This window comes from Salvia splendens, chromosome 1 (genome assembly GCF_004379255.2).
Source record: "Salvia splendens isolate huo1 chromosome 1, SspV2, whole genome shotgun sequence".
Taxonomy (NCBI): domain Eukaryota; kingdom Viridiplantae; phylum Streptophyta; class Magnoliopsida; order Lamiales; family Lamiaceae; genus Salvia; species Salvia splendens.
Genome location: NC_056032.1, coordinates 2,231,404 through 2,254,934, shown reverse-complemented (window position 1 = coordinate 2,254,934; position 23,531 = coordinate 2,231,404). Strand labels below are relative to the sequence as shown.

The 23,531-nt window shown below is 37.5% G+C and overlaps 3 protein-coding genes and 1 long non-coding RNA gene across 10 annotated transcripts; 2 read left to right on the top strand and 2 right to left on the bottom strand.

Annotated features, from left to right (window-relative positions):
- Window positions 1-604: 604 nt before the first annotated feature.
- Window positions 605-3,332, top strand: LOC121804002 (pectinesterase-like). Its single transcript, XM_042203562.1, has 3 exons — window positions 605-1,066; window positions 1,548-2,024; window positions 2,477-3,332. Exons 1-3 carry the CDS (start codon window positions 616-618, stop codon window positions 3,178-3,180), a joined length of 1,632 nt encoding a protein of 543 aa, XP_042059496.1. The 5' UTR covers window positions 605-615; the 3' UTR covers window positions 3,181-3,332.
- Window positions 3,333-3,380: 48 nt separating this feature from the next.
- LOC121757514 (RING-H2 finger protein ATL2-like) lies at window positions 3,381-3,755 on the bottom strand. The gene has a single exon (XM_042153045.1). The coding sequence runs from the start codon at window positions 3,753-3,755 to the stop codon at window positions 3,381-3,383; it is 375 nt and encodes a 124-aa protein (XP_042008979.1).
- Window positions 3,756-11,255: 7,500 nt separating this feature from the next.
- On the bottom strand, window positions 11,256-23,179 carry LOC121807709. 5 transcript variants are annotated; one of them, XR_006052020.1, is made up of 8 exons: window positions 23,126-23,179; window positions 22,657-22,829; window positions 22,405-22,452; window positions 12,679-12,748; window positions 12,014-12,570; window positions 11,773-11,936; window positions 11,593-11,689; window positions 11,256-11,515 (listed from the first exon to the last, which is right to left on the bottom strand). It is a non-coding gene; the product is annotated as an uncharacterized LOC121807709 (long non-coding RNA). The 5 variants fall into 5 exon arrangements; XR_006052022.1 differs by having other exon boundaries at window positions 22,657-22,832; window positions 23,126-23,161; XR_006052025.1 differs by lacking the exon at window positions 23,126-23,179 and adding an exon at window positions 13,576-13,647 and having other exon boundaries at window positions 22,657-23,117.
- Window positions 13,655-22,067, top strand: LOC121807696. Of its 3 annotated transcripts, XM_042207984.1 has the most exons (5): window positions 13,655-14,141; window positions 14,977-15,053; window positions 21,157-21,199; window positions 21,420-21,714; window positions 21,899-22,067. In XM_042207984.1, exons 2-5 carry the CDS (start codon window positions 15,006-15,008, stop codon window positions 21,945-21,947), a joined length of 435 nt encoding a protein of 144 aa, XP_042063918.1. In that variant the 5' UTR covers window positions 13,655-14,141; window positions 14,977-15,005; the 3' UTR covers window positions 21,948-22,067. The 3 variants fall into 3 exon arrangements, with proteins under 3 accessions (XP_042063918.1, XP_042063909.1, XP_042063900.1); XM_042207975.1 differs by having other exon boundaries at window positions 13,655-15,053; XM_042207966.1 differs by lacking the exons at window positions 13,655-14,141; window positions 14,977-15,053 and having other exon boundaries at window positions 20,879-21,199.
- Window positions 23,180-23,531: the final 352 nt, after the last annotated feature.

Genomic DNA, 23,531 nt, shown 5'->3' with positions numbered 1-23,531 from the left:
CGTAAATCGGTTTGCGCTCGCCGTTTTTCTCGCCAATTTGCCGCTCGCCGGCTGCAATGGTTTGGCGAGCGGACCGGCCAGCGCCGGGAATCGGCTAGCCGGTCCGCTCGCCGCCATTGTGGATGCTCTAAGGGAAAATTATCAGAAAAATATCATGAAGATCGATTCAAATCTAGTCTATCTGGCAATTTTAAAAATCACTCTTAAAAAAACAATAAAATTTAGATTTTTTTTCGTAACTATCCTACAACGAAATATTTTGGTAAAATTGATCTTATGTGAAAATAGTATAATCATATTAGACAAATGAGTTAAACGATTCCATATATTCAAACAGTCATATAAATAGTAATATTCCATACATCTAAAACTAGTACAATCATATACGAGTACATTCAAGTATGCAATAAAAAAATTTCATACCATGTCCACCAATTTTGCATGCAAGAGACCAGATCTCTCCACCCCACAATTTCCAAGTATCTATCCATATTTAGACTCTCAACACATCTATAATCACTACCACAAACGTTGCATCTCCTAAACTATATAAATTCCATATTTTCCACATTCCCAAAATAAATAAATAAAAAGTGTAGAAAATTAGTTGCCAAAATGGGCGATATGAATAAGGCAATCCTGGCGACCTTCCTCCTTGCGGCGTGGATGATCTCCGCCGGCGCCGCCCCGGGCGCCGAGGTGGACACGATGTGCGCGAACGCCGAGTTCAAGGAAACCTGCAAGAAGACCCTCTCCGAGGCCCAGAGCAGCGAACCCAAGGGGCTTCTTCTCTCGTCGTTCAACACCACCGTCGAGAACCTCCGGACCGCCATCACCACGTCGAAGACGTACCAAGACGCCTCCACCGACCAGCGGACCAAGGGGGCGCTGGTCGTCTGCGAGCAGGTCCTCAACACCACCGTTGACAATATCAAAAGATCGATGGCCAAGGTCGACAAATTCGAGGTCAGCGACGTTGACGGCTATGTCGACGACGTCAAGGTCTGGCTCAGCGCCGGTGTCACCTGCAAGGATACCTGCATCGACGCTTTCGAGAACACTACCGGTAATTACTCTTATTGTTCGCCAGTAAATGTCTCATTTTTTTTCCTTTTTACTACCTGCGAATAAATGTCTTTAAGTATTTCATTTGTACTCTTTTTAGCAAACTGCATCATTCAGTCCATTAACTCATTTCAATCATATTTTATTATAAAATTAGTAATGAAAATAATACCATATAAAAATGGAACATTTATTGTCGGATAGAGGCAGTACTGTTTTTAATTTTTCCATAACTTGTTTTCTAGAGCAAAACCAAAACCCTAACCCTATTCCTAAAGTATCGTTCGAATGTCATGACTTACTAATATCATGATTGAATATTCATCTAGAATTAGTTGGAGGCACGGCTATGACTAATTATCACAAGACTTAGGATTAATTTATGGGATTCAATCTTATGAACTAAACACAATATATATTCAATCATTAGATATATTTTTGCAAACCTAAACTATGCCTAAATGTATATTATGTGTTGGTAGGGGAAACTGGCGAGAAGATAAAAGAACTGCTCAAAACCTCCGGAGAGCTGCTCAGCAACGGCCTCGCGATAGTCGATGGCGTGGCAAAGCTTTTCGAGGCGCTTGATCTTGGAAAACTGTTCAGCGGCTCGAAGAGGGTCCTCCGGCAGAAAGTCCACGCCGGAATCCCGGATTTCGTGGATCCACATAAGAGAAGCCTCCTCGGCGCCGCTCCGGGGAAGTTCACGCCGAATGCGGTGGTGGCACTTGACGGCAGCGGGAAATACAAGACGATCGGGGCAGCCATCGCCGCCGCGCCCATTAATAGTACCAAGTTGTTCATTATCCAAATCAAGGCCGGTGTTTACAAGGAGGTTGTCACGGTCCCCGGTGGCGCCAACAACGTCGTCCTCGTCGGAGAAGGCCCCACCAAGACCGTCATCTCCGGTAGCCAAAGCTTCGTGTCGGGCATCCCTACCTTCCAAACTGCAACTCTAGGTAAGCTTTTCCTACAAAATTGTGTTTAATCTTCTATTAATCTAAATAATACTAGAATTTAGTACTATATTTCTATCAATCTTATAAAATTTTCAAACAAAATATTAACAAAGAATTTTTTTTGTTAATACTCATAGTCACATTATTTTATTTAAATAATACACCCTCCGTCTCCACAAGGTTTGCCCCATTTTACCATTTTCGTCCGTCCCACAAAGTTTGTCCCAATTAAAATCTTTCCAAAAACAGATATTAAATACACACATCAATCTCCTCAACGTGGGACTCTTATTCCACTACATACCTCCATTTAATACAGTCAAACAATTTTTTAAAACCCGTGTTGGGTCAAATTGGAACAAACTTTGTTGGACTTTATTTTAAAATGATATAAGATTGATCATAATCAAATTTCGTTATTTAAAATCTAATTAAGACGTGTGGTGTTGTAGCCGTTGATGGTGATGACTTTATGGCAAAGGACATCAAGATCGAGAACTCGGCCGGAGCCTCGGGGCGCCAGGCGATAGCAGTGCGAGTCTCCGGGGATAAGGCGGTGTTCTACAACGTAGAGATGAGCGGCCACCAGAGCACCCTCTACGCCCACATCTACCGCCAATTCTACCGCGACTGCCACATCTCGGGCACCATGGACATCATCTGGGGAGACGCCGAGGCCGTCTTCCAAAACTGCGTCGTCGCGGTAAAGCAGCCGCTCCCCAACCAGGATTGCACGGTGACCGCCCAGGCCCGCAACGACAGCCGGGCCGTGGGCGTGACCGTGCTCCAGAACTGCAGCATCACGGTGGAGAAGGAATTCTTCGCCGTGAAGCCCGCGGCCAAGGCGTACCTGGGCCGGCCCATGAAGGCGTTCTCGAGGACGATCGTGATGGAGTCGAACATCGACGGCTTCATATCGCCCGAGGGGTGGACGCCGTGGATGGGGACGTTCGGCCTCGACACGCTCTACTACGGCGAGTACAAGAACCGCGGCAAAGGCGCCGCCACCGCGAAAAGGGTGACGTGGAAGGGCATTCAGAAGATGACGCCGGATCTTGCAGATAAATTCACTCCGGCGAAGGTCTACGACGGCGACGACAGCTGGGTTAAGAACACCGCAATTCCTTATGTTGGAGGAATGGTCAACCCTAAATGAATATACTAATTAACAAGTGAGACATGTAAAACTAGGCTATGATATTCAATTAGGAGTTTTTATCTTATATTACAATTATTAAGAATTAGTATGTCACCTGTACGATTGATGTATAGGTTTTGATGATATGAAGTTTTTAAAATGTAGAAATTTATTAATGTGTATTTTTCACAAATAAAAGAACAAAAATATTAATGTTCCTAAACGATGCCACTCTCCAAATCCTTCTGCGCCGAGGCGTCCACCGGCGAGTGGCAGAGCGGGCAGGTGGAGTGCGACAGGAACCACTTGTCGACGCAGTCCATATGAAAGCAGTGTTGGCAGTTGGGCAGCAGCCGCACCACTTCATTCTCCACGATTTCCAACAGGCACAAGGTGCACTTCGCGGGCTCCCGGTCCGCGGGGTACACGGAGACCGGGAGCGATCTCACCACGGCCGCATCGAGGCGGCCGTATTCGTCGTCCGAGGACAGCATGACGTGGCGGGGTATAGGGCCGGGGCTCAGCTCGAACTCTTGGAGGCGGCGGCGCTGCCTGTAGTGATAGCGCCAGAGGTAGAGGTGGAGGCCCACCATGATAACGAAGAAGGCGAGGAACAACGCGATGGTGATGATAATTGCCTTCCGGCTCGATGCGTATGCGTAGGCCCTCCCGCGCCCCGGCGCCCTCGCCCGTTCTTGATTTTCGTCCGCAATTTTGACCGAGAGAGAGAGTTGAAAGTTGAAAGTAAGATATTGATGAGGAAATTTTGCCGTGAGTCAACAATTTAAGTCAAACTCCATGTGAAGGAGACATGTGTAATGACGGGAAAGGGTCTGAGGAGGTGGGAGGGTTTTGACTGTATTCGGTTTCGGGGTAGATTGGGGAATTCGCTACGGCGGATTAATGCGCTTTTGGTTAGGGTTTAGGGTTACAGTCACAAAGGTCAAAATGGCATCCAAATTTCAGTTGTTTCTTGCTCTATCATTCTATCACAGTGAAATGATTGAATTAGTGTTACATACAGCGGTGAGCATTCGATTTTTCAGATTCAAATTTCATGTAATCTTATTTGATCTGAAAATCCAATTATGAAATCCGATCATAAATTGTACAAAAATATGTCAAATCAATAAATTTAATACTACAAAATATTATTAGAATTGTTTTAGCATAAATTTTTTATATTTGTTATACTTATATTCATAATATTTTATTCATCCTTTAATAATAGGTATTTTTTGAAACATACAAGCTTTAATATACAATTGGTAAAGTAAGATAAAGATAAGATAAAAAGAAAAAGTGCATAATTTAAATTGAAAATGTATAGTTGATATTTTTAAAGGACGGACCAAAATATAAATAGTTACTATTTTAAAAAGATAGATAGAGTATATTTTATTGTGTATAATAAATAGAATATGTATATAAATATATTTTGGATTTTGGAATACTTCAGTTTTTAAAATATCTGATCCAATCTTATCCGAATTATCTAATTTTTTTAAAATCTGATTTGAACCTAAAATTCAAAAAATCCAAATCATATTTTTAATATTAATTTACTTTGAATCAGATTTCAGACATTTTGTTCACATATTTCTCCAACTCCTTTTAAATTTTGGTTGTTAGTGTGAAGGAGATTAAATTATGAGACTACTTTTGCAATGTAATATTAGGGAAATATTTTTATTTGGGTTGGGGTTGATAGAGTTTTTGGCCACACGTAATTATTATTTACCCATTATGATTTTCTAATGATAAAAAGTTATACATTCAACATAATTTAATTTTTCTATTTTACTATGTCTATCAAAATTAATCCTTATAAATTTCTTTCTCTTTTTCTATAGATTTCTTAACGGATTGAGTATTTTACATTAAAATACGTTATAGTATAATATTATTATGGAAAGTTATATACATCAAGTTTGTTTTATACAAATGTTAAAATGAGCAGTGTCGCTCTTCCTAAAAAATTAAAATGAGAGAGATGTGCTAAAGTTTAATGGGCTTTCTCTTATGAGCCCAATGGGCTGCAGGTTTGGTTGAAGGTGAAAACATTATAAAATAATTAAAATCATCTTTACTTAAATTATTAAATATTTTGAACTACTTATAAGGATATCTGAAATAAGTTAAAAGATCAAATAGCTAATACTCGCATCATAAGGAATATCTTTATCTTTTTAAATAAAAATTTCTACAAAATTTACTTAAGGAAAGTAAACTCATATAAGTAGTACTTTTTTTCTTTTGACTATATATAAATTTCTCCCAATCATATTACACCTTTAACAACGATAAATATTTATGTTGGTGATTTATTGGAAGACAACTAATCTATTAAATAAAATGTACTATCTGATCTTATAATTTTCTACAACTTATTTTTATTTAACCAAAAAAGCTATTAGTTGCATTTTATTTTTTCGATCCCTCTTTCGTCGCTTTATAAAGACCTACCTCTTATTATTTTTCCTTCCATTTTCATTAAAAGCATTGTCCCTTTCTCTCTCTCCCCTAAAATACTCAAAATAGCACTTTCTGGTGAGAAGCAAAAATAAAAAAGAGTCTATTCAAGTCACAATTTGTGCTCTTTAATTAAGATGACTAGCTTGTATGTATATTGATATATTCCATCTTTTATTAAGGTTCAATATTTTTTAGTTAGATTTACTTGTGAAAAATCGATTATGTGTAAAGAATGCATGAGTTTTGGATCTTGATTTGATTTTATTTGGTAAAATCGCATTGATTTTTTAGTGTTTGTCGAATTTTCGTTCATGATTTTTCTTTAGATGTAAGATTAGAAAAATCATATAAGAAACAAAATTCCTAACCTAAGCCAAAAGAGTGTGTACAATAATTTTCAGACCTGTTAACAAAGATTCTCTTTATACCTGGTAATGCAATTCTCTTCTCTGTCACACGCAAATCATTTAATTTTTTTCGCTGATTCATTTAAATTATAATATAATGTGTGCTTCCGATATAAATGTGTTTAAAGTATTGTGATCTTTATAGGATATATATATATATAGGGATGTATTCATTTCCCTTTCCTATATTTCCTCCTTTTTCCTTCTTAATATCAGTCATTAGATTAGAGAAATGGACGGTCAAGATCAACATTGGGTAATTAATCCCGTGTTGCATTATTTGTCCTATTTTGTGCATTATGAGGGTACAATAGTAATCTAATCTAGGCTGGAAACCGCTACGAATAATGCACGACATGGTCACGAGTAATGCATATAATTGCCTATATAATGCACAATATGTGAACTGCAATGCATACGAACAAGATGTGCTGTGTTATGATGTTTGACACACGTTTCTTGTTTCCCCTAAGGGTTTAATAAGCTTAGGGGCTAGGGTATAGTACGTAGACATGTATGTAATCTTCACATGGTAACGAGTAGTGTATATAATTGACTATATAATGCACAATTTGTGAACTGCAATGCATACGAACAAGATGTGCTGTGTTATTATGTTTGACACACGTTTCTTGTTTCCCCTAAGGGTTTAATAAGCTTAGGGGCTAGGGTATAGTACGTACGCATTAATAACAAATTATAAAACGATACGAATAATTCACCAAATTGTCACGAGTAATGGATGTTATTAACTATATAATGCACAATATGTGAACTGCAATGCATACGAATAAGATGTACCATGTTATGATGTTTGACACACGTTTCTTGTTTCCCCTAAGGGTTTAATAAGCTTATGGGCTAGGGTATAGTACGTAGACATTACTAAATACACGTATGTAATCTTCAATCCGTTGATTAACCCATATACACAATACCTCTAATAATGCATAATATACTAAGATAATGACAATTAACAGCTACATAATGCACTACCTAAACCAAATAATGCACATACGTATATTCCAATAACAACAATTTGTTAGTAATGTCTACGTACTATACCCTAGCCCCAAAGCTTATTAAACCCTTAGGGAAACAAGAAACGTGTGTCAAACATCATAACATGGTACATCTTATTCGTATGCATTGCAGTTCACATATTGTGCATTATATAGTTAATAACATCCATTACTCGTGACAATTTGATGAATTATTCGTATCGTTTTATAATTTGTTATTAATGCGTACGTACTATACCCTAGCCCCTAAGCTTATTAAACCCTTAGGGGAAACAAGAAACGTGTGTCAAACATCATAACACAGCACATCTTGTTCGTATGCATTGCAGTTCACAAATTGTGCATTATATAGTCAATTATATCCATTACTCGTTACCATGTGAAGATTACATACGTGTCTACGTACTATACCCTAGCCCCTAATCTTATTAAACCCTTAGGGAAAACAAGAAACGTGTGTCAAACATCATAACACAGCACATCTTGTTCGTATGCATTGCAGTTCACATATTGTGCATTATATAGTCAATTATATGCATTACTCGTGACCATGTGGTGCATTATTCGCAGATACCAAAATGTGGCAGTTACTTTTCCGTCAAATGTCAATAATAACCCTGTAATGCATACAACCACCTTCTATAATGCAACACGGAACCAGTTTTATAGAATCAATCTGATCCGTTGATGCCTTAGATCTAACGCGTAATATTAAGAAGGAAAAAGGATCTAAGATGTGAAAAGGAGAATAACGCTCCCCTATATATATATATATATAGATATATGATTGTATTCAATGTCGAACCAATTTTAAATGTCGAACTAGAGAACAAATCTTGTACACCCATTTTTATAATCTGATCTTGACGGATATAATCTTGTGGTCAAATATAATTTACCATAATTTCATTATTTTATTCACAAAATAATTGCTTAAGGGTATTAATGGAAATCAACATACAAGATTGGTTATTTCTATACGTGTTTCACCCCAAAAATTGTTCTACCTCCCTCCTCCATCTCCTACCTCTCGCTCACTCCCCCTCTCTCTCGTGCCTCTGCCTTCGCCGGCGAGTGGCGGCAGGCCACCGGTCATTCCCCCACTCACTCACGTCTGTCCTCTCTCTCTCTCTCTCTCTCACTCACTATATGCTCTCGCTCAAAATGAACCAATGTAGTGTGCCACCACTGTCGCTGCTACACTGTCGTCGTTCAATCACTTCATCTTATAATAACTGTACTTCATCTTATAATGAAATAACATCACTCGAGAAATAGAAACATTTCGGTTAAAACCTCCCTCATCCATCTTCTACATCTCGCTCATTGCATCTCTCTCCGGTGCCTTTGCCTTCGCCGATGAGTGGCGGCACGCGACCCGTCATTCCCCCTCTCACTCACGTCTGGCCTCTCTCTCTCTCTCTCTCTCTCTCTCTCTCTCACTATCTGCTCTTGCTCAAACTCGTTCACTCTCATCCCCATCTCCAATTTCGAACCCTAGCCATCCGAAAAATCCTCTTCATCAATCTCACCTCTCAGCAACTTATAGCTACCCTTGATTCGTGACATCCGGTGTCGGTAACCGCCATAACTCGGCTCCTAACGCTGCGCCTCGGCTCTCCCTACTTGCGGTATAGCGTTGTTGTTCAGGCACTAACTCGAGGTCAGTCTCGGGTTGAAATTCACCTGCAACTCGGCCCCGATGTAGTGTGCCACCACCGCCGCTGCTACACTACCGTCGTTCAATCACTTCATCTTATAATCATTGTACTTCATCTTATAATGAAATAACTTCACACGAGAAATGGAAACATTTCGGTTAAAATGAGCCTAAATTTGAACAGTCCAAAATAAATAACTTCATCTTATGATACAATTTCTTCATCTTATAATTACATTGCTTCATCTTATAATCAAATAACTTCACCCGAGAAATAAAAATAACTTATAATAATGTATTATGACTAAATAGCCTCTTGTATGAAGTAAATTGCTCTTAGGATGAATGACGGAAATTATTTGTACAATATCTCATCTCATCCATCAAAAATTAGATCCAATGACTAATATTTGGTCTCTAGTTCTACACTAAGGAGGTGTTGTGCATATATGGGGACCCGATATATGTATATATATATATATGGATGTATTTATTTCATTTTTTATCTTTTGTTCTTTGTTCTTTTTAATCTCAGCCCCACGATTTTGTCATCCGACTGTTAGATTGGTGCCACGTGTCATTTAATAATGTAGATTTTCAGTTGAATAATGCACACCGACTAATAATGCACCATTATTGTGTAATAATGCAGATTTTCAGTTGAATAATACACACCGACTAATAATGCACCATTATAGTGTAATAATGCAGATCATCTGGACCGTTGATGAATGAGATCTAACGGCCTATATTAAGAAGAATAAAGGATCTAAAGGATGAATAGGAGAAAAACGCTTATATATATATATATATATTATTTACAATGATAAATATATCATTTGATATGGGAGGTGATATTAATTAATTTCAGTATGTCTAGTGTCAAGTATGTCATCACATCAGCATTAGTGATAAAAGCATAATCCATACAAAGAGAAAGGTGTTACAATAGCACTGATCTTACAAACCATCTTCAATCATTGTCATCTTTCTACTTCATGGAAAGGAAAGCATCCTCGCAAAACTGAGTAGGATGGAAAAATAAAATAAAAACAACAATTTTTTTTAAAAGTAAAAATTGGGTGAAAAAGTTAATCCCACAATATTAAAAATAACTAATTCAGTATATCATAATTTTTATATTTTTTCCAGTTATCTTATTAATTTGGATTCGGAGGCAAATTATGTGTGATTTGCAGCGCCAAGAAGGATAGCAATGTAGCATCGGTAGGGCTCCTCCTTAGGACATGGGCTCTTCAATTTAAATGGATTTGGGCCTCAACTATTTAACTCGTAGTTGGGCCGATTAATACTAGAAGTGGGACTGGATATAAATATGTACCTTGATATCATGATCTTAAACGTTTATTATTTGGTTGGGCTTTGGATTAATTTAAGTGTCGAATTATTTTTTTTGTAATTAAATCGCTGGATTTATTTAAATAATTAAAATCCGATTAATTATATTTGTGATTGAATTCTACATTTAATTAATAAATTAATCTCTGGATCAAATTTCACTAAATCTCTTAATTTAATTAATTTATTAATCATGTGATTAATTAACTCGGAGTAATTAAATCTTCAGATTAAATTAAAGTAATAAAATTTTCTGAGTCAAGAGGTGTAAAAAATAACTAAATATTCGGATTTAATTAATAAAAATAAGTAATTAAATGACATCGATTATTCTATTTAGACTTTGATGAATCTTTGAAGATTATTTTAAATCTCACATATCAAAATTTATCTAGTCTATACATGTAGCACCCCGTAAATTTCTAATGAATCAAATACCCATATATATAGACATAGTCCTCATTCTAGATTAGTATGCATATGAATCTCAGTTCTCAGCCACATAGTAGCATTCAAGACTATGGCATTGGGATAAAAAAACACGAACAACCCCAACATGATAGAAGTAGAATGAGTATCTTATTCCATAGCAATATGTGTCAAATTAAAGAAACATCACCAGTGTGCAAGTGAGATTTTATAATCCATCCGTCCAAAAAAAATATAGTCTCATTTGTGGACGATACGAAATATTGGTAAAGTAAGAGATAGAAAAAGAAAAAAGTGAGTAAATTAAGAGAGAGTGGAGAACAAGGTAAAGTGTGAGATAGACTTTCCATTTTAAAAAATAAGACTATTTTTTTGTGGACATCCCAAAATAGCAAAATAAGACTATTTTTCGTGGACGGAAGGAGTACTATAAATAAAACACCTTTTATATAGAAACTAAAAGAGAAAAAAAATATACGAAACACAGAGTTGAGGCATGAATCCTCAAGGCGACCACCATGCTAGCAGCGAGCTCCCGGAGACGGCAGAGCTGGGGGTGCCGTGCTGGGCCACCTCTATTCTTTTTGGGCCTACTTTAATTCTAAAGGGCCAGCATTATTATTCTCTTTCATTTGATAATGTGTTAATATTTATTAGTAATGAATCCTAAGTAGTATAATTAACATTGGAAGAGTGAAAATATGATATTGGGCATGTAAAGCTAACAGAATTGGACTGAAAGATAACTCAGTGTAATTAATAATTGGGCCTATATAAATAAAGCTGGATATATAGACCTCAAATACAAAAATCGGTTCATTTTATATTGTACAATTAATAACTATAATAATAATTGTTAAAGACATTAATTCAGTAATCTATATATTGCTAATATTTATAATATTGTTGGATTAATGTAAAGTAGTTACGAGGCCTCCTGGCATTGACGCAACATAGTCAATTTCATCCCATGGCTTCGTAACAGCTCTCGCCAGTGTCGTCTTACATCAACCCAACAAACTAAAATTAATAAATGAAATTCTTTGTAAAATTAGGAAATAGAAAAAAACTATGATACCTTGGTGACTACGGAGAAATATCCATTTTCTACCATGTCGTCGAAGTAGAGAACTGGAGCTGACGAAGCTAGAGCGCCGAGGGCTAAGTGTGGGTATCTGAGACGAAACCACGATGCCAACACTGTAGTAAGTATCACGTAGTAACAGTTTAATAAATAGAATCATGGAGTATTACTTACTTCCACCGTATCGATCCTCCGACGACGATAACAGGAGAATCATACCCCAAGAACGTCTCCTTCACGCTCAGCAGGATCTCAGCATAGTCGGCTAGTGCTTGAGCCGAATTAAATTATCCCCGGGTGGTCTCATTCTGCAGATCGTTCCGAAGGGGACCGATTCTCTGTAAAATCGAGGCCAATTAACGTACAAAATACATTATTAAGGTGTTAAGACAAGGAATGAACATCTTAATTTTACCTCTATGAAGACGGAGAGGGCCTTGAAGTGGGGAGCATTATTGTTGATGACGACTAGCAGATGCTCCGCGCCTAGGTATGTGAAAATGGGCCTGTTCAAGTTCGGGCCACCCCAATACCTTGCATTCACGACGTACTTCTGAGAGAACGTCGCATAGGTGAAGTGGTCGATGGTTTGTGTGTAGAAGTAGGTCTGAAACCATCTTGTAGTAGTGAACTCACACTCTCTCGTAAGGGGGAGCGAGTGTTGGGATATAACTAGAGAATGTGGTTTGAAATTGAATTCAACTCAGAAAATAGAAATCCTCAGAATGAAATGCTGTCTACCTCATATACAACATCTATAAGTAGCTTAGAAATACCAAAGTGTCACCAGCAGAAACTATACTCTTAGAAGTGACAAATGTACTCCACCCTGCCTGTAGTTAGCAAATGCCTCCTAGGTTAAACAACAACTAGAAAGCAAACACGGTATCTGATCACCTCAAAATTAGATATATGCTTCAATTGCCATTCATTTCCATGTAGATCCTTGGCAATCAATTCCAGTATAGGTATCTGCAGGCATAAAGGATCCCAACTTGATTTTTGAGCTGGGCACGACGAAAGAAGAAACAAGATGCCAATTTTCACAAAATAAAGGAGCAAGGGAAAATAAGTTCTTACATCAAAGTAATTTTTGCATAATCTTCATCCGTATCTATTTTTCAGCACCATGCAATAATTGAGTCAATAACTGCAGGTTTATAAGTAGCTGATTCAAATATATTGATAGCATGCTAATGATATTGCTTATGCGCAATAAAAACAAGAAGCACACCCACACCCTAAGCAATGGACCTATGTTGAAAGAAACCAGTAGCACACCCACACCCGCAGCTCTTCTCTTTATGAGTAAAAATAAGCTAGAAATCCCCAATCAAGAACTATCACACATATAGATGTACAATACACAATGCAGCCAGCGTCTGTGCTTCGTCCTTCAAACCGCCAAACTAAATAATCAACGTAATTACAGCGAACCAGTATCCGCAGGGGAGCAACTTTTTTTGAACAATGGGAATAATGTGGTTTGAAGTGATATAAATCGATTGGTAAAACTCAATTATAACAAAACAAATAAGTGTATCCTCAGTTTCCTTCACACATACTGTATAAAATTGAAGCCGAAAACACGACCGCGGGCTTGAGAAATCTAAGGTCTTATGATCTCAAGAATTTACTTAACAGAAACAATGGGATTATTTTTTCTCTATCGAGCTTCAGTTGAAATGTTTTAAAATATAACAATTAAAGTTAAAATTATAAAAGTATTAAAATCAAAACTAAGATAAGAATTCTATTATTTTATACTATTAAAAAAAGAAAGCATCAACTATATATATTAAAATATTAAATAAACGACTTAATATATGATTATTTTTAATTGAAGTTCAACTGTAATTATATAGGAAATTTTAATTAGAAAAAAAATGCAGAGGGAATTGATCAAGATGCATATAGTAATTTGTATTTATATGTGACAAAAATTATGTAAATGAGATATTTGTTTTTGGTAATTACCAAGGATATTCACCGGCGAGCTCAATGACTATTCCCCGCCCTAATTTGTAGGCACCTTAATGGGCAGGACAACTGATAAATTAGATATTTTAATATTGCAAGAAAATTAGAAATGAGTAAATAGTAGAAGACAGAATTTATTGATGGAGAATCATAATTGGAAAAGAAGAGGAATATCTGGCAGTGCAAAAAAAAAATATTGAAATGGAAGTAAATGGTGGGTGCTTATATCAGCAAATCTCATTGACTCTAGAAAAAATACTACTCTATGTTGAGATAAAAATGTATATATACGTATAAAATTAATACAAAATAAAATATAACGTAAAATATCATTTCCGTAATCCGTACTAAGAATCTTCACTACCTTTTTTGCTTTTTCAACGCCTAAGTACAACAAAGTATATACCTTTGTTGACTATCTAATTTGTTGATTATGTGGCAGCTAGTGGATAATGAATATAACTAAACGATTGGCTTTCTGGAATTCACAGTTTATATCATTCATCAAAAATTCACTTTCTGATTGGATCGATTAGCTTCATCGGATTCACCGAAAGAAAAAGGTATGTATTGTTCTGTGTAAAATTCATATTTAACTTGGAAATCTTGCCCTATTTTCTTGGGTTAGCTAGGTAGGAATTCTTTCCTATTTTAGGAGTTTATCTAGGAACCCTAATTACATAACGTTTAGGTGGTTTTATATCAAATCGATCTACATCTTAACATCTTCAAGCTTAATTGTGGATGCCCTAATGCAGTTTCTCCCTCTCCATCTCTCATCACCTTTTTTTTTTTGACAAAAATCTGCTTTAAAAGAAGAGAGTGAGTAACAAAGCTGCATATGAAATGTCCGAAACTTAGGGAGAAGAAAGATTTGATGAAAATAAACGAAAAGAAGATTTGATGAAAATAAGCCTACATGCGAAATCCGCGATTTTGATTTGTAAATCTCTTGCATCATCCCAAATCTACCTTCTGGAAATCTATTCCGTCGGAAGAGAAAGGAATTATTCTGTGTAAAATTGATAGAAATCTTGCCCTTTTTTCTAGGGTTAGCTAGCCAGGAATCATAAATGAAATCTTGCCTTCTAGGGTTAGCTAGCTAGGATTATCTAGGGATCCTAATTACATAAAATCGTTGGGACTGATCATGTGATTTTAGATGGTTAATTATATGAAATTGATCACATCTCAAGATCTCCAAGCTAATGTGAAGCAGTTTCTCCCTCTCTATCTCTTAGCACTGAATATTTTCTTTACAGTATTCATCTATTTCACAACAGATCAGGAATATGGTGGCTTTATATATGAATACGAGGGTTAATAACATAATTAGGAGTTAGGACTCTGATTTATTTCAAATTAATCCTTAATTTATGGTTTTAACTGTTCATGTAGGAAATTGATAGTAGTATTTTACAACAAATATGACCTATAAAAGTTCACAGTTGGTAAGAGCATCCACGATGGAAGAGGTAAAGTCATATAACTCCTATATTTACTTTTTTTTTCATGAAAAATCATTCTCTAAGGGAGAGGTATTTGAGAAGGTATTATATCTTTTTCTATTTTGAAGAGTTATCTTTATGGAGAGGTAAAATATTATAACTATCATATTTGCATTCTTCATGAAAAACCATTCTCAAGGGGAAGGTATTTAATAAGGTATTAACACTTTATGTTTTTTAATGTTGTACTATTATTTTATGTTTTAAATAATAATTTACCTTTCTATATACCTTTTCCCTTTAGAATACATTACTTTTTGGAAGGTTATATTTCACTTTTTGAGAAAGTAAATTCATAATATACCTCTTTCATTTACCTTTCTAGATGTTTAAGGATTTCCAATTGTCAAAGTAACATACTAAAGATTTGAAAAATGACAACATTGTTGTTGGTTATAGATTGACTGTGATAGAAAGATTCACTAACCGGACGTAATATAACCCATTGAAGAATGTAGAAATTAAGCAGAAATAAAACTAAATTGAAATTACAAAGAAGAATTTGAAACAATAAACCGTAAAGATGTAAGCCGAGTCGAGGAGTCCTCTTTCCGCAAGACGAGATACGCCCCGGTAGTGCTCTCGGATTGGCATGTTGTCCCCAAAGATAAAACGGCTTCGACTCTGAAGTAGCAGCACCACTAGCAGCTTTATCTAAAGCTATGAATTCTGATTCTATGGTGGATCGGGCTATATATGTCTGTTTCGTGGATTTCCACGAGATAGCACCACCCCCGATGGTAAAGACATATCTACTTGTCGAAAGTGAGTCTTTGTTATCGGATATCCAGTTTGCATCGCAGTACCCTTCAAGTACCGGGGGTATCTCGAAAAGTGTAGCCCATGATTTTGAGTATACTTGATATACTTCAAAACTCTTACAAGAGCTTTCCAATGCTCTTTGCCTTTATTGCTCGTATAACGGCTCAACTTGTTCACGACGCAAGCAATATCAGGTCGAGTGCAATTAGTAAGATACATAATGCATCCAATGACCCGTGCATAATCTTCTTGTGCAACGGGCTCACCCATATTCTTGCTCAAGTGAATATTGAGCTCTATAGGCATTTTAGCCGGGATGCCATCATAGGCGTTGAACCTCTTTAATACTTTTTCAACATAATGAGATTGTGTTAAGGTGATTGCTTCGGATGTTCTTAGAATTTTCATTCCAAGAATTACATCGGCTAGACCCATATCCTTCATATCAAAGTTTCTCTTTAACATGGCTTTCGTGTCGTTAATTACTTGAGTGTTACTACCCATGATTAACATATCATCAACATAGAGACACACTATAACGTATCCATTATCAAATTTCAAATGCCACTCCAACGGCGCTTGTTTCAATCCATAGAGGGATTTAACCAGTTTGCATACATTTGTCTCTTGTCCAGGTACTACAAAACTTTCAGGTTGTTCCATATAGATTTCATCTTCAAGGTCACCATTTAGAAACGCAATCTTAACATCCATTTGATGAATCTAGAGATTGTGTACAGCAGCAATCGCTAGAAGCAATCGAATTGATATAATCCTCGTTACAGGTGAGTAGGTATCGAAGAAATCATACACTTCCTTTTCTTTAAAGTCTTTGACTACCAGTCAGACTCTATACTTATCAACGGTTCCATCGTCATTAAACTTCCTTTTAAGGACCCATTTGTATCCTAAAGGTTTAGCACCATTAGGTAGATCAACCAACACTCAAGTGTGGTTTAGCAAAATTGAATCAATTTCGCTTTGAACTGTTTTTCTCCAATGCAACCCGTCAGGGCTAGCAAAGGCTACTCAAGACCAAAGGTCTTTGGTCCTCTAACCATACTACCACGTCTTAGTACTGTATCGTTAGATCCGGCTTTGTTCGCTTGTGCGATTCTGGCGCTTCATCCGCTGATTTAGAACTAGCGGTTTCATTCTCAATTCTCGTCTCAGAATTGGATGCAACATTTTCCCTGTCTTTGTGAGGAAATGTATTTTAAAAAATATGACATTTCCTGACTCGATTGTTGTTCCTACGGTCACAGTCGGTATTTCAGACTTGTAGACAACAAATTGATATGCACTATTATTAAGTACATACACAATAAAGATACAATCAACCGTTTTAGAACCGATTGTAACTTCTTTCGGCGGAGGAACCATCACATTTGCCAAACACCCCTACACTTTGAGGTATTTGTAGGATGACTTCCTTCCCTTCTAGAACTCATAAGGAGTGACATCCTTACTGTCACTCCTTAGGATGTAGTTAGCTGTCAAAATAGTTTCCCCCACATGTTCTGGGGCATCCCTGAACTTATCAGTAACACATTCATCATCTATTTAAGTTTTTGATTCTTGCATTCTGCAACACGATTAGATTGTGGTAAATATGGAGCAGTCGTCTGATGAGTTATACCACATGCGTTGCATAATTTGTCAAATAGGGCTACGTATTCGCCTCATCTATCACTTCGAATAATTTTGATTTACAATCTAAGTTGATTCTCGATTCCATTACTATAATTTTTGAACACTTCAATTGCTTCATCTTTACTTCTTAAAAGATAAAGATAGTGCAATCATCTATGAACGTGATAAAGTACTTTATACCACATCTAGTTTGCACGAATTTTAAATCACATACAACAATGTGAATTTTCAAGGGGCTTCACGTTTCGTTCAATAGAATGAAACAATAATCTAGTCATTTTCGCATAAAGACAAATCTCACATTTGTTTTGGGTATTGACTTTTTTTGTCTTTAGTAAATCCAAGTTTACTAAACGTTTTATAGCATTAGGATTTACATGTCATAATCTATAAAGCCACCAATTTGACCATTCAGTCAAATAGGAAAAAGTAGTAGCATTTCCATTATTAGCCAACGGCTTTTCAACGCGGTGAATAGCCGATACACTTAGTTTAAAGAGAACCCTCGGTTACATAACATTTTCCGATTGGGTTTTCAAAGTTATACACAAAGAACTTGTTGGACTCAAATACAAGTTTAAACCCTTATTTACAAGTATTGATCCAGAAACTATGCTCATGCGTATGTTCGGGACATGTAGCACTTTCTTAGAGTGATTGTCACGTCGGACGTCATCTTGAGGACCACATCTCTAAAGTCAACACATTTGGACGAGGCTTGGTTTCCCATGCTGAGCTTCCTCCCCTCAACAGTCTTGTAAGTGTAGAACTTATTTCTATCGGCATACACGTGGGCAGTGACTCCCGTGTCGATATACCAACCACCTTTGTTCTCGACGTGGTTGACTTCTTCAGTTAAGATAGCGGTTATGTTGCCTTTGGCATGTTTGATATAGTTGGCTCCACCAAGCTTCTTGATTGGTGGTTTCATCTTTCTCCCGATATCTGGACGGGTGCCAAATGTCTCCCGACATCTCCCATGGAATGGGCGCGTGCCAAATGTCTCCCGACGAGTGAAAAATTTACTTCCGACATCTCCTAAGGCACGAATGGGGGCAAAATTTCTCCCGACATCTCACATGGGATGTAAGGGTGCAAAACGTCTACTGACATTTCCTAAGTCACAGATGGGAGCCCATGTCTCCCGACGAACGGGAGACCGATGGGTACAAAATTTGCCCCTGACATTTCCCACGACACGGATGTGTGTCATACGTCTCCCGACATTTCCTAAGGGACGGGCGTGTGCCAAATGACTCCCGACATATTCTAAGGCACTAACGGAAGTGAAATGTCTACCCATGTCTCCCGACGTTTTGAAGACACAGACGAGTGAGTAATGTCTCCTGACATTTCCCATGCCACGAACGGGAGTCGAATGTCCCTCATGTCTCCCGACGAACGGGAGACGTCCCTTGGGACCAACGTGTGCCAAATGTCTTCCAATATTTTCTAAGGCACAGACGGGTGCAAATTGTTTCTCATATCTCCCGACGAACGGGAGACGTCCCTTGAGACCAATGGGACACACCCAACGACCCTATCCATGGGGACGACGGGAGACGTCCCATAGGACTTCCCTGTCATTGACCATTCATGAGGTCTCCCCCACATTGGAGTCAGTCGTGTTGATCCCAAAGGCATCAACTGTCGTGTTGGACCCGGCGGTCCCAACACTCAATGCATTAGAGGATTCTATGGAGCCACTTAACGTGGAACCACCAGTTCTCGTGTTGGCCCCTAAGGCCCCAACACACGTGTTGATCTCGAATGCCTCAATACTTGATCCATTGGAGGATCTCACGAAACCACTAATCGTGGAAACGACATTTAGCGTGTTGGTCCGAAGGGCCCAACACCGGATCCAATCAAGGATCTTTCGGAACCACTTAGTATGGAACCATCGGTGCCACTCAAGGTGGATGCACCAGTTGACCCAAATGGGTTAATAAGCGCTCAAGGCGCTTGGGTAATCAAGGGTATTGATGTGGACTTGACGGGAGTCGTGGTCATGGCGGGGACCCGACGGGGACTCAGCGGGGAACACTGGGCACGTCCGTGTTGGAGTCGGGGAAAGCTGCGACGGGGAACTCAGCGACAGGATCCATCTTCACGCTAAGGTATTAGTTTTGAAAGTTTTAGATTCAGTTTAAAGTCCAAACTCCTTCTTCAACGGCAAGTATATCTCGTCTTGCGATTGTTGGTTATAGATTGACTGTGATACAAAAATACACTAACCGGGCGTAATACAACCTAATGAAGAATGAAGAAATTAAATGGAAATAAAACTGAATTGAAATTACAAAGAAGAATTCGAAACAATAAACCGTAAAGATGTAAGCCGAGTCGAGGAGTCCTCTTTTCGCAAGACGAGATACGCCCCGGTAGTGCTCTCGGATTGGCGTGTCGTCCTCAAAGATAAAATGACTTCGTCTCTGAAGTAGCAACACTGCTAGCAGCAGAGCTCCGGCGAACGGGAGTAAGGCGGGGAAAGAGCTTCGACGGAAAGATTATGCAGTGAGGGAGAGAGCGTGTATGCAAGAATACTTGAGTTTGTTGTGTGTTGAATGCAATGGATGCATGCCTATTTATAGGAAAGTCCACCCGCAGGGGTTGCTGGAGTCAACAGACATAATGTCTGTCATCAAGGCCATTGACTGTAACCGCCGGGGATTACTGACTGGTGCACTAGCCATTGGGAGCTGAAGAGACACGATGCATCTGGACACACTACACGATGGGATACACCATGGACCGTCGGGGTCCATCGGGGACCTTTTATCTCCCGTTATGCGTCGGGGTCCAGCGGGGACCATTTGTCTCCCGTTATGCGTCAGGGTCCAGCGGGGACCTGATGTGGACCGGGACCACCATGAGTCGGGGTCTGTAGGGGATATCGTGGAGTTTGAGGTGGTCTAAAAGGAACAAGCGGGGCTTGAACCACGCTCAACGAATAGCTCCAAAGAACAGCCCAAAAACCACCCAAAGATCAATTACCAAGATCCAAGGCAAGGGCACGGGTCTTGGTGCGCGGCTCGCGGGTGGCCGGTGGCGGGGCACGCGTGTGGGCTCTGTCACCCATCTTATTCCACGATAATTATTACACATAATAATTCATCTTATTAAATACTTCATCAAAGAAATTTATCATCCCTGATGTGGGATAATTAACACTCAGTTAATTAATCCCTTAGTTTTTCTCATAGCTCATTTCTAGCTTTATTGTGACTAACTTTAATATATTATTTCTCATTCACCGGGAATCGGATTTGAGAAAATGAATATGCTACGGTCATCTACTCGGAACGTAGATCGACGCTATTGCATTTAATTTCACAAAATTAAATGTCTTGTAACATTTATTATTAGTCAAAGTCATTTAACCAAGTACGATTCCAACAATTGTAACCCAACAATTGTAACAATGAATCGAGTTTATTATTTACATGTACTACGATATTATTCAAATGCATGTATAACATTGTTGATTAATCCATAACTATAAGAAGATTGATTCTCTAATGTAACTAATTTGGCCTTAATTTTGATTCATACACTAGGTATGAAATACTACAAAATAAGATCAATTTTGTTTAGTAGTAATTCATCATCAACATTGAGTTCTGTGTCTGATATTATTATACCAACGTTGCAGGGGCCATCATATAATGTGAAGGAAATTGATAATACTTCCAATGGTATGTATTTTTTTTATAAATAATTTTTAAGTTCTTAATAGTAAACTTTGAATTGACCAATTACAGAATTTGTTCGGCGTAAAATTTTAAAGTGTTGTTTGATTTTGTGTTAGAAAGATAATGGGGTTAAGTGTAGGGAAAGGATTTTATAGCAAAATCAGAATTTATTGAAAAGTAAGGAATTTAAAGGCAAATAATCCTACTTATCAAAAATTTGTAGGGGCACAGTCGTCTAGGGGCACAACCATTCCCAAACTGAGCGCAGTTTGCACGCGATGCAGCAAGTTGGTATCTGAAGCCGACTCTGATCATGTGTTGTTAATCAAGTGCAAGTGTTCAGACACATCTGATCGTCTAGTGCATGATGGTTGCAAGGATGAGTGGTCTCGACTCAGAGGGGATAGATGTTCTTTTTGCCAAGAACAGATCTTGTATAAGAAAGTGAAGATATCTTCCGACTCTACCCAAACTACCGGCGGTAGTTCTCAACGGCCAAAAGTTTCTAAATGGAAGAGGTAATGTTTATGTGACATTTGGCTATTTCACTGTTCAAAAAATAGACCTCTTAAATCTTTTGATAATATAAAGTTTGAGAATAGAATTGTCATTCATTGTTATTGTTGACTTGGAAGTCGAATTCGTTTTCTTGTTCCAATAGTATTTTCGTCACTAGGCCTAAATATGTCTACCCTTATGTAGGTTTTGGTGCGGTTGGCATGACTCTGATGACTTCAAGGTTCAAAGCTAACCCACTTCATCATCCCCTGGACCTGAGTTATATGCTTTGATTTTTTTTACCGGTTCTTTCACATTATAACTGGATGAGACAATGGAATTGGAGCAGATTATTAAACCAGATTTGATTCCATATTTTATCATTGATTCATTGTTTTTCGGTTATTGTTCATAGCAGGTGCTATTACTAAGTTTTTTTTTTCCACTAAAGGGGTTCTTGGTATGATGGAATGGAATGGAATGGAATGTAAGGAATACTAATGGAATGAAATTGCTATTCCTTGCTTGATTCCAACTAATATGAATATTTGAAGATAAAAATGAATTAAATCCAATAGTTGTACAACTATTAATTGTTTTAATTTAAATAATTAAATTCTAATCGTAAAAAAGTTATAAGAGAATTCAAACTATAAATATTAGGCTCCAGAAAAATAATTAAATTTTAAACAAGACACACTTGTACTTACTTGTATAAGAGGGAAATGAGATATGGAAGTTGTCGTTTAATACTCGGTCTGCAAATTGTAAAAATAAAAACCCACCAAATTTGGTTAAATTATTGTCAATTTTACAACTAAAAAAATATCAATTGCATAACTTTGACATTGTTCTCATTTGGTCCATAATCTCATATTTGAGGGAAATTGTGTTTGATGTGACAAACAGAAAATACTATGTAGACAAAACGTTCGGCTACTTAAATGACATGCATCACTTACTTAGTCAACCACGTCTTTAATGTTGTCCAGAGCCTTTGTCCTCGCGGCAAGGAGCTTAGACATTATTGTATGAGGTGCCGAGTTCGAGCCCTCTTAACATTAGTTGTAATTTTCCTCCTTTATTCATACATGTACCGTGTTGAAATTTTGAACAAGATTTAAGCAAAATTTTCCTCCTCACCACAAGACAATAAAGAAAAATGTCAAAGTCATAAACTTATGATCAATATATATACTTGAGAAACAAGATTTAAGCAAAAATAATTTAAATTAATATCATGATTCATGACCCTTCATTTAACACTAAGATAAATTTGAAACATAGTACTATTAAAGGAATACACTTGAAAATGACCCATTTTTGCATGACCTATTAGATTTGAAATCACTACACATATGTGAATATATAGGGACAGACGATAACAGTTGCAAAAAGGCTTTGTTTATTAAAATTACGTAGAGAACTTACTTGCGCATGACACGGCATATATTGTTTCTTGTCTTGTAGATACAATAGGTAATGAACCACATCCTGTGTATGCATATACATATGAGAGATTGTGTGGTTTGGATCGTCACAACGCTACATGTGGTTGTGTGGTTTGGATCGTCACAACGCTACATGTGGTTATCCTGTGTGATAATCATGTTTGTGGAATGTGGATGCTTGGATTCAATCTTAGCTGCAAATACTTGACGTAATCCCCCCGTCCCAATCTTAGCTGCAAATACGCCAACCCCGTTCCAATCTTAGCTGCAAATACTTGACGTAATCCCCCGTCCCATAGAAATATGTCATATTTCATTTTTCGTCTGTTCCATACAAATAGTCCATATCTATTTATGGCATTCTTTTTCTCATTCTCTTTTACTTT

Bases quoted from the DNA above. Each gene is read 5' to 3' on its own strand.
- LOC121807696 (XM_042207966.1), top strand. From the start codon at position 21,064: ATGAAATACTACAAAATAAGATCAATTTTGTTTAGTAGTAATTCATCA. The intron at 21,200-21,419 runs GTATGTATTTTT...AAAAATTTGTAG, and splicing joins AATTGATAATACTTCCAATG to GGGCACAGTCGTCTAGGGGC. The intron at 21,715-21,898 runs GTAATGTTTATG...ACCCTTATGTAG, and splicing joins AAAGTTTCTAAATGGAAGAG to GTTTTGGTGCGGTTGGCATG.
- LOC121757514 (XM_042153045.1), bottom strand. From the start codon at position 3,755: ATGGTGGGCCTCCACCTCTACCTCTGGCGCTATCACTACAGGCAGCGC.
- LOC121804002 (XM_042203562.1), top strand. From the start codon at position 616: ATGGGCGATATGAATAAGGCAATCCTGGCGACCTTCCTCCTTGCGGCG. The intron at 1,067-1,547 runs GTAATTACTCTT...ATGTGTTGGTAG, and splicing joins CGCTTTCGAGAACACTACCG to GGGAAACTGGCGAGAAGATA. The intron at 2,025-2,476 runs GTAAGCTTTTCC...GTGGTGTTGTAG, and splicing joins CTTCCAAACTGCAACTCTAG to CCGTTGATGGTGATGACTTT.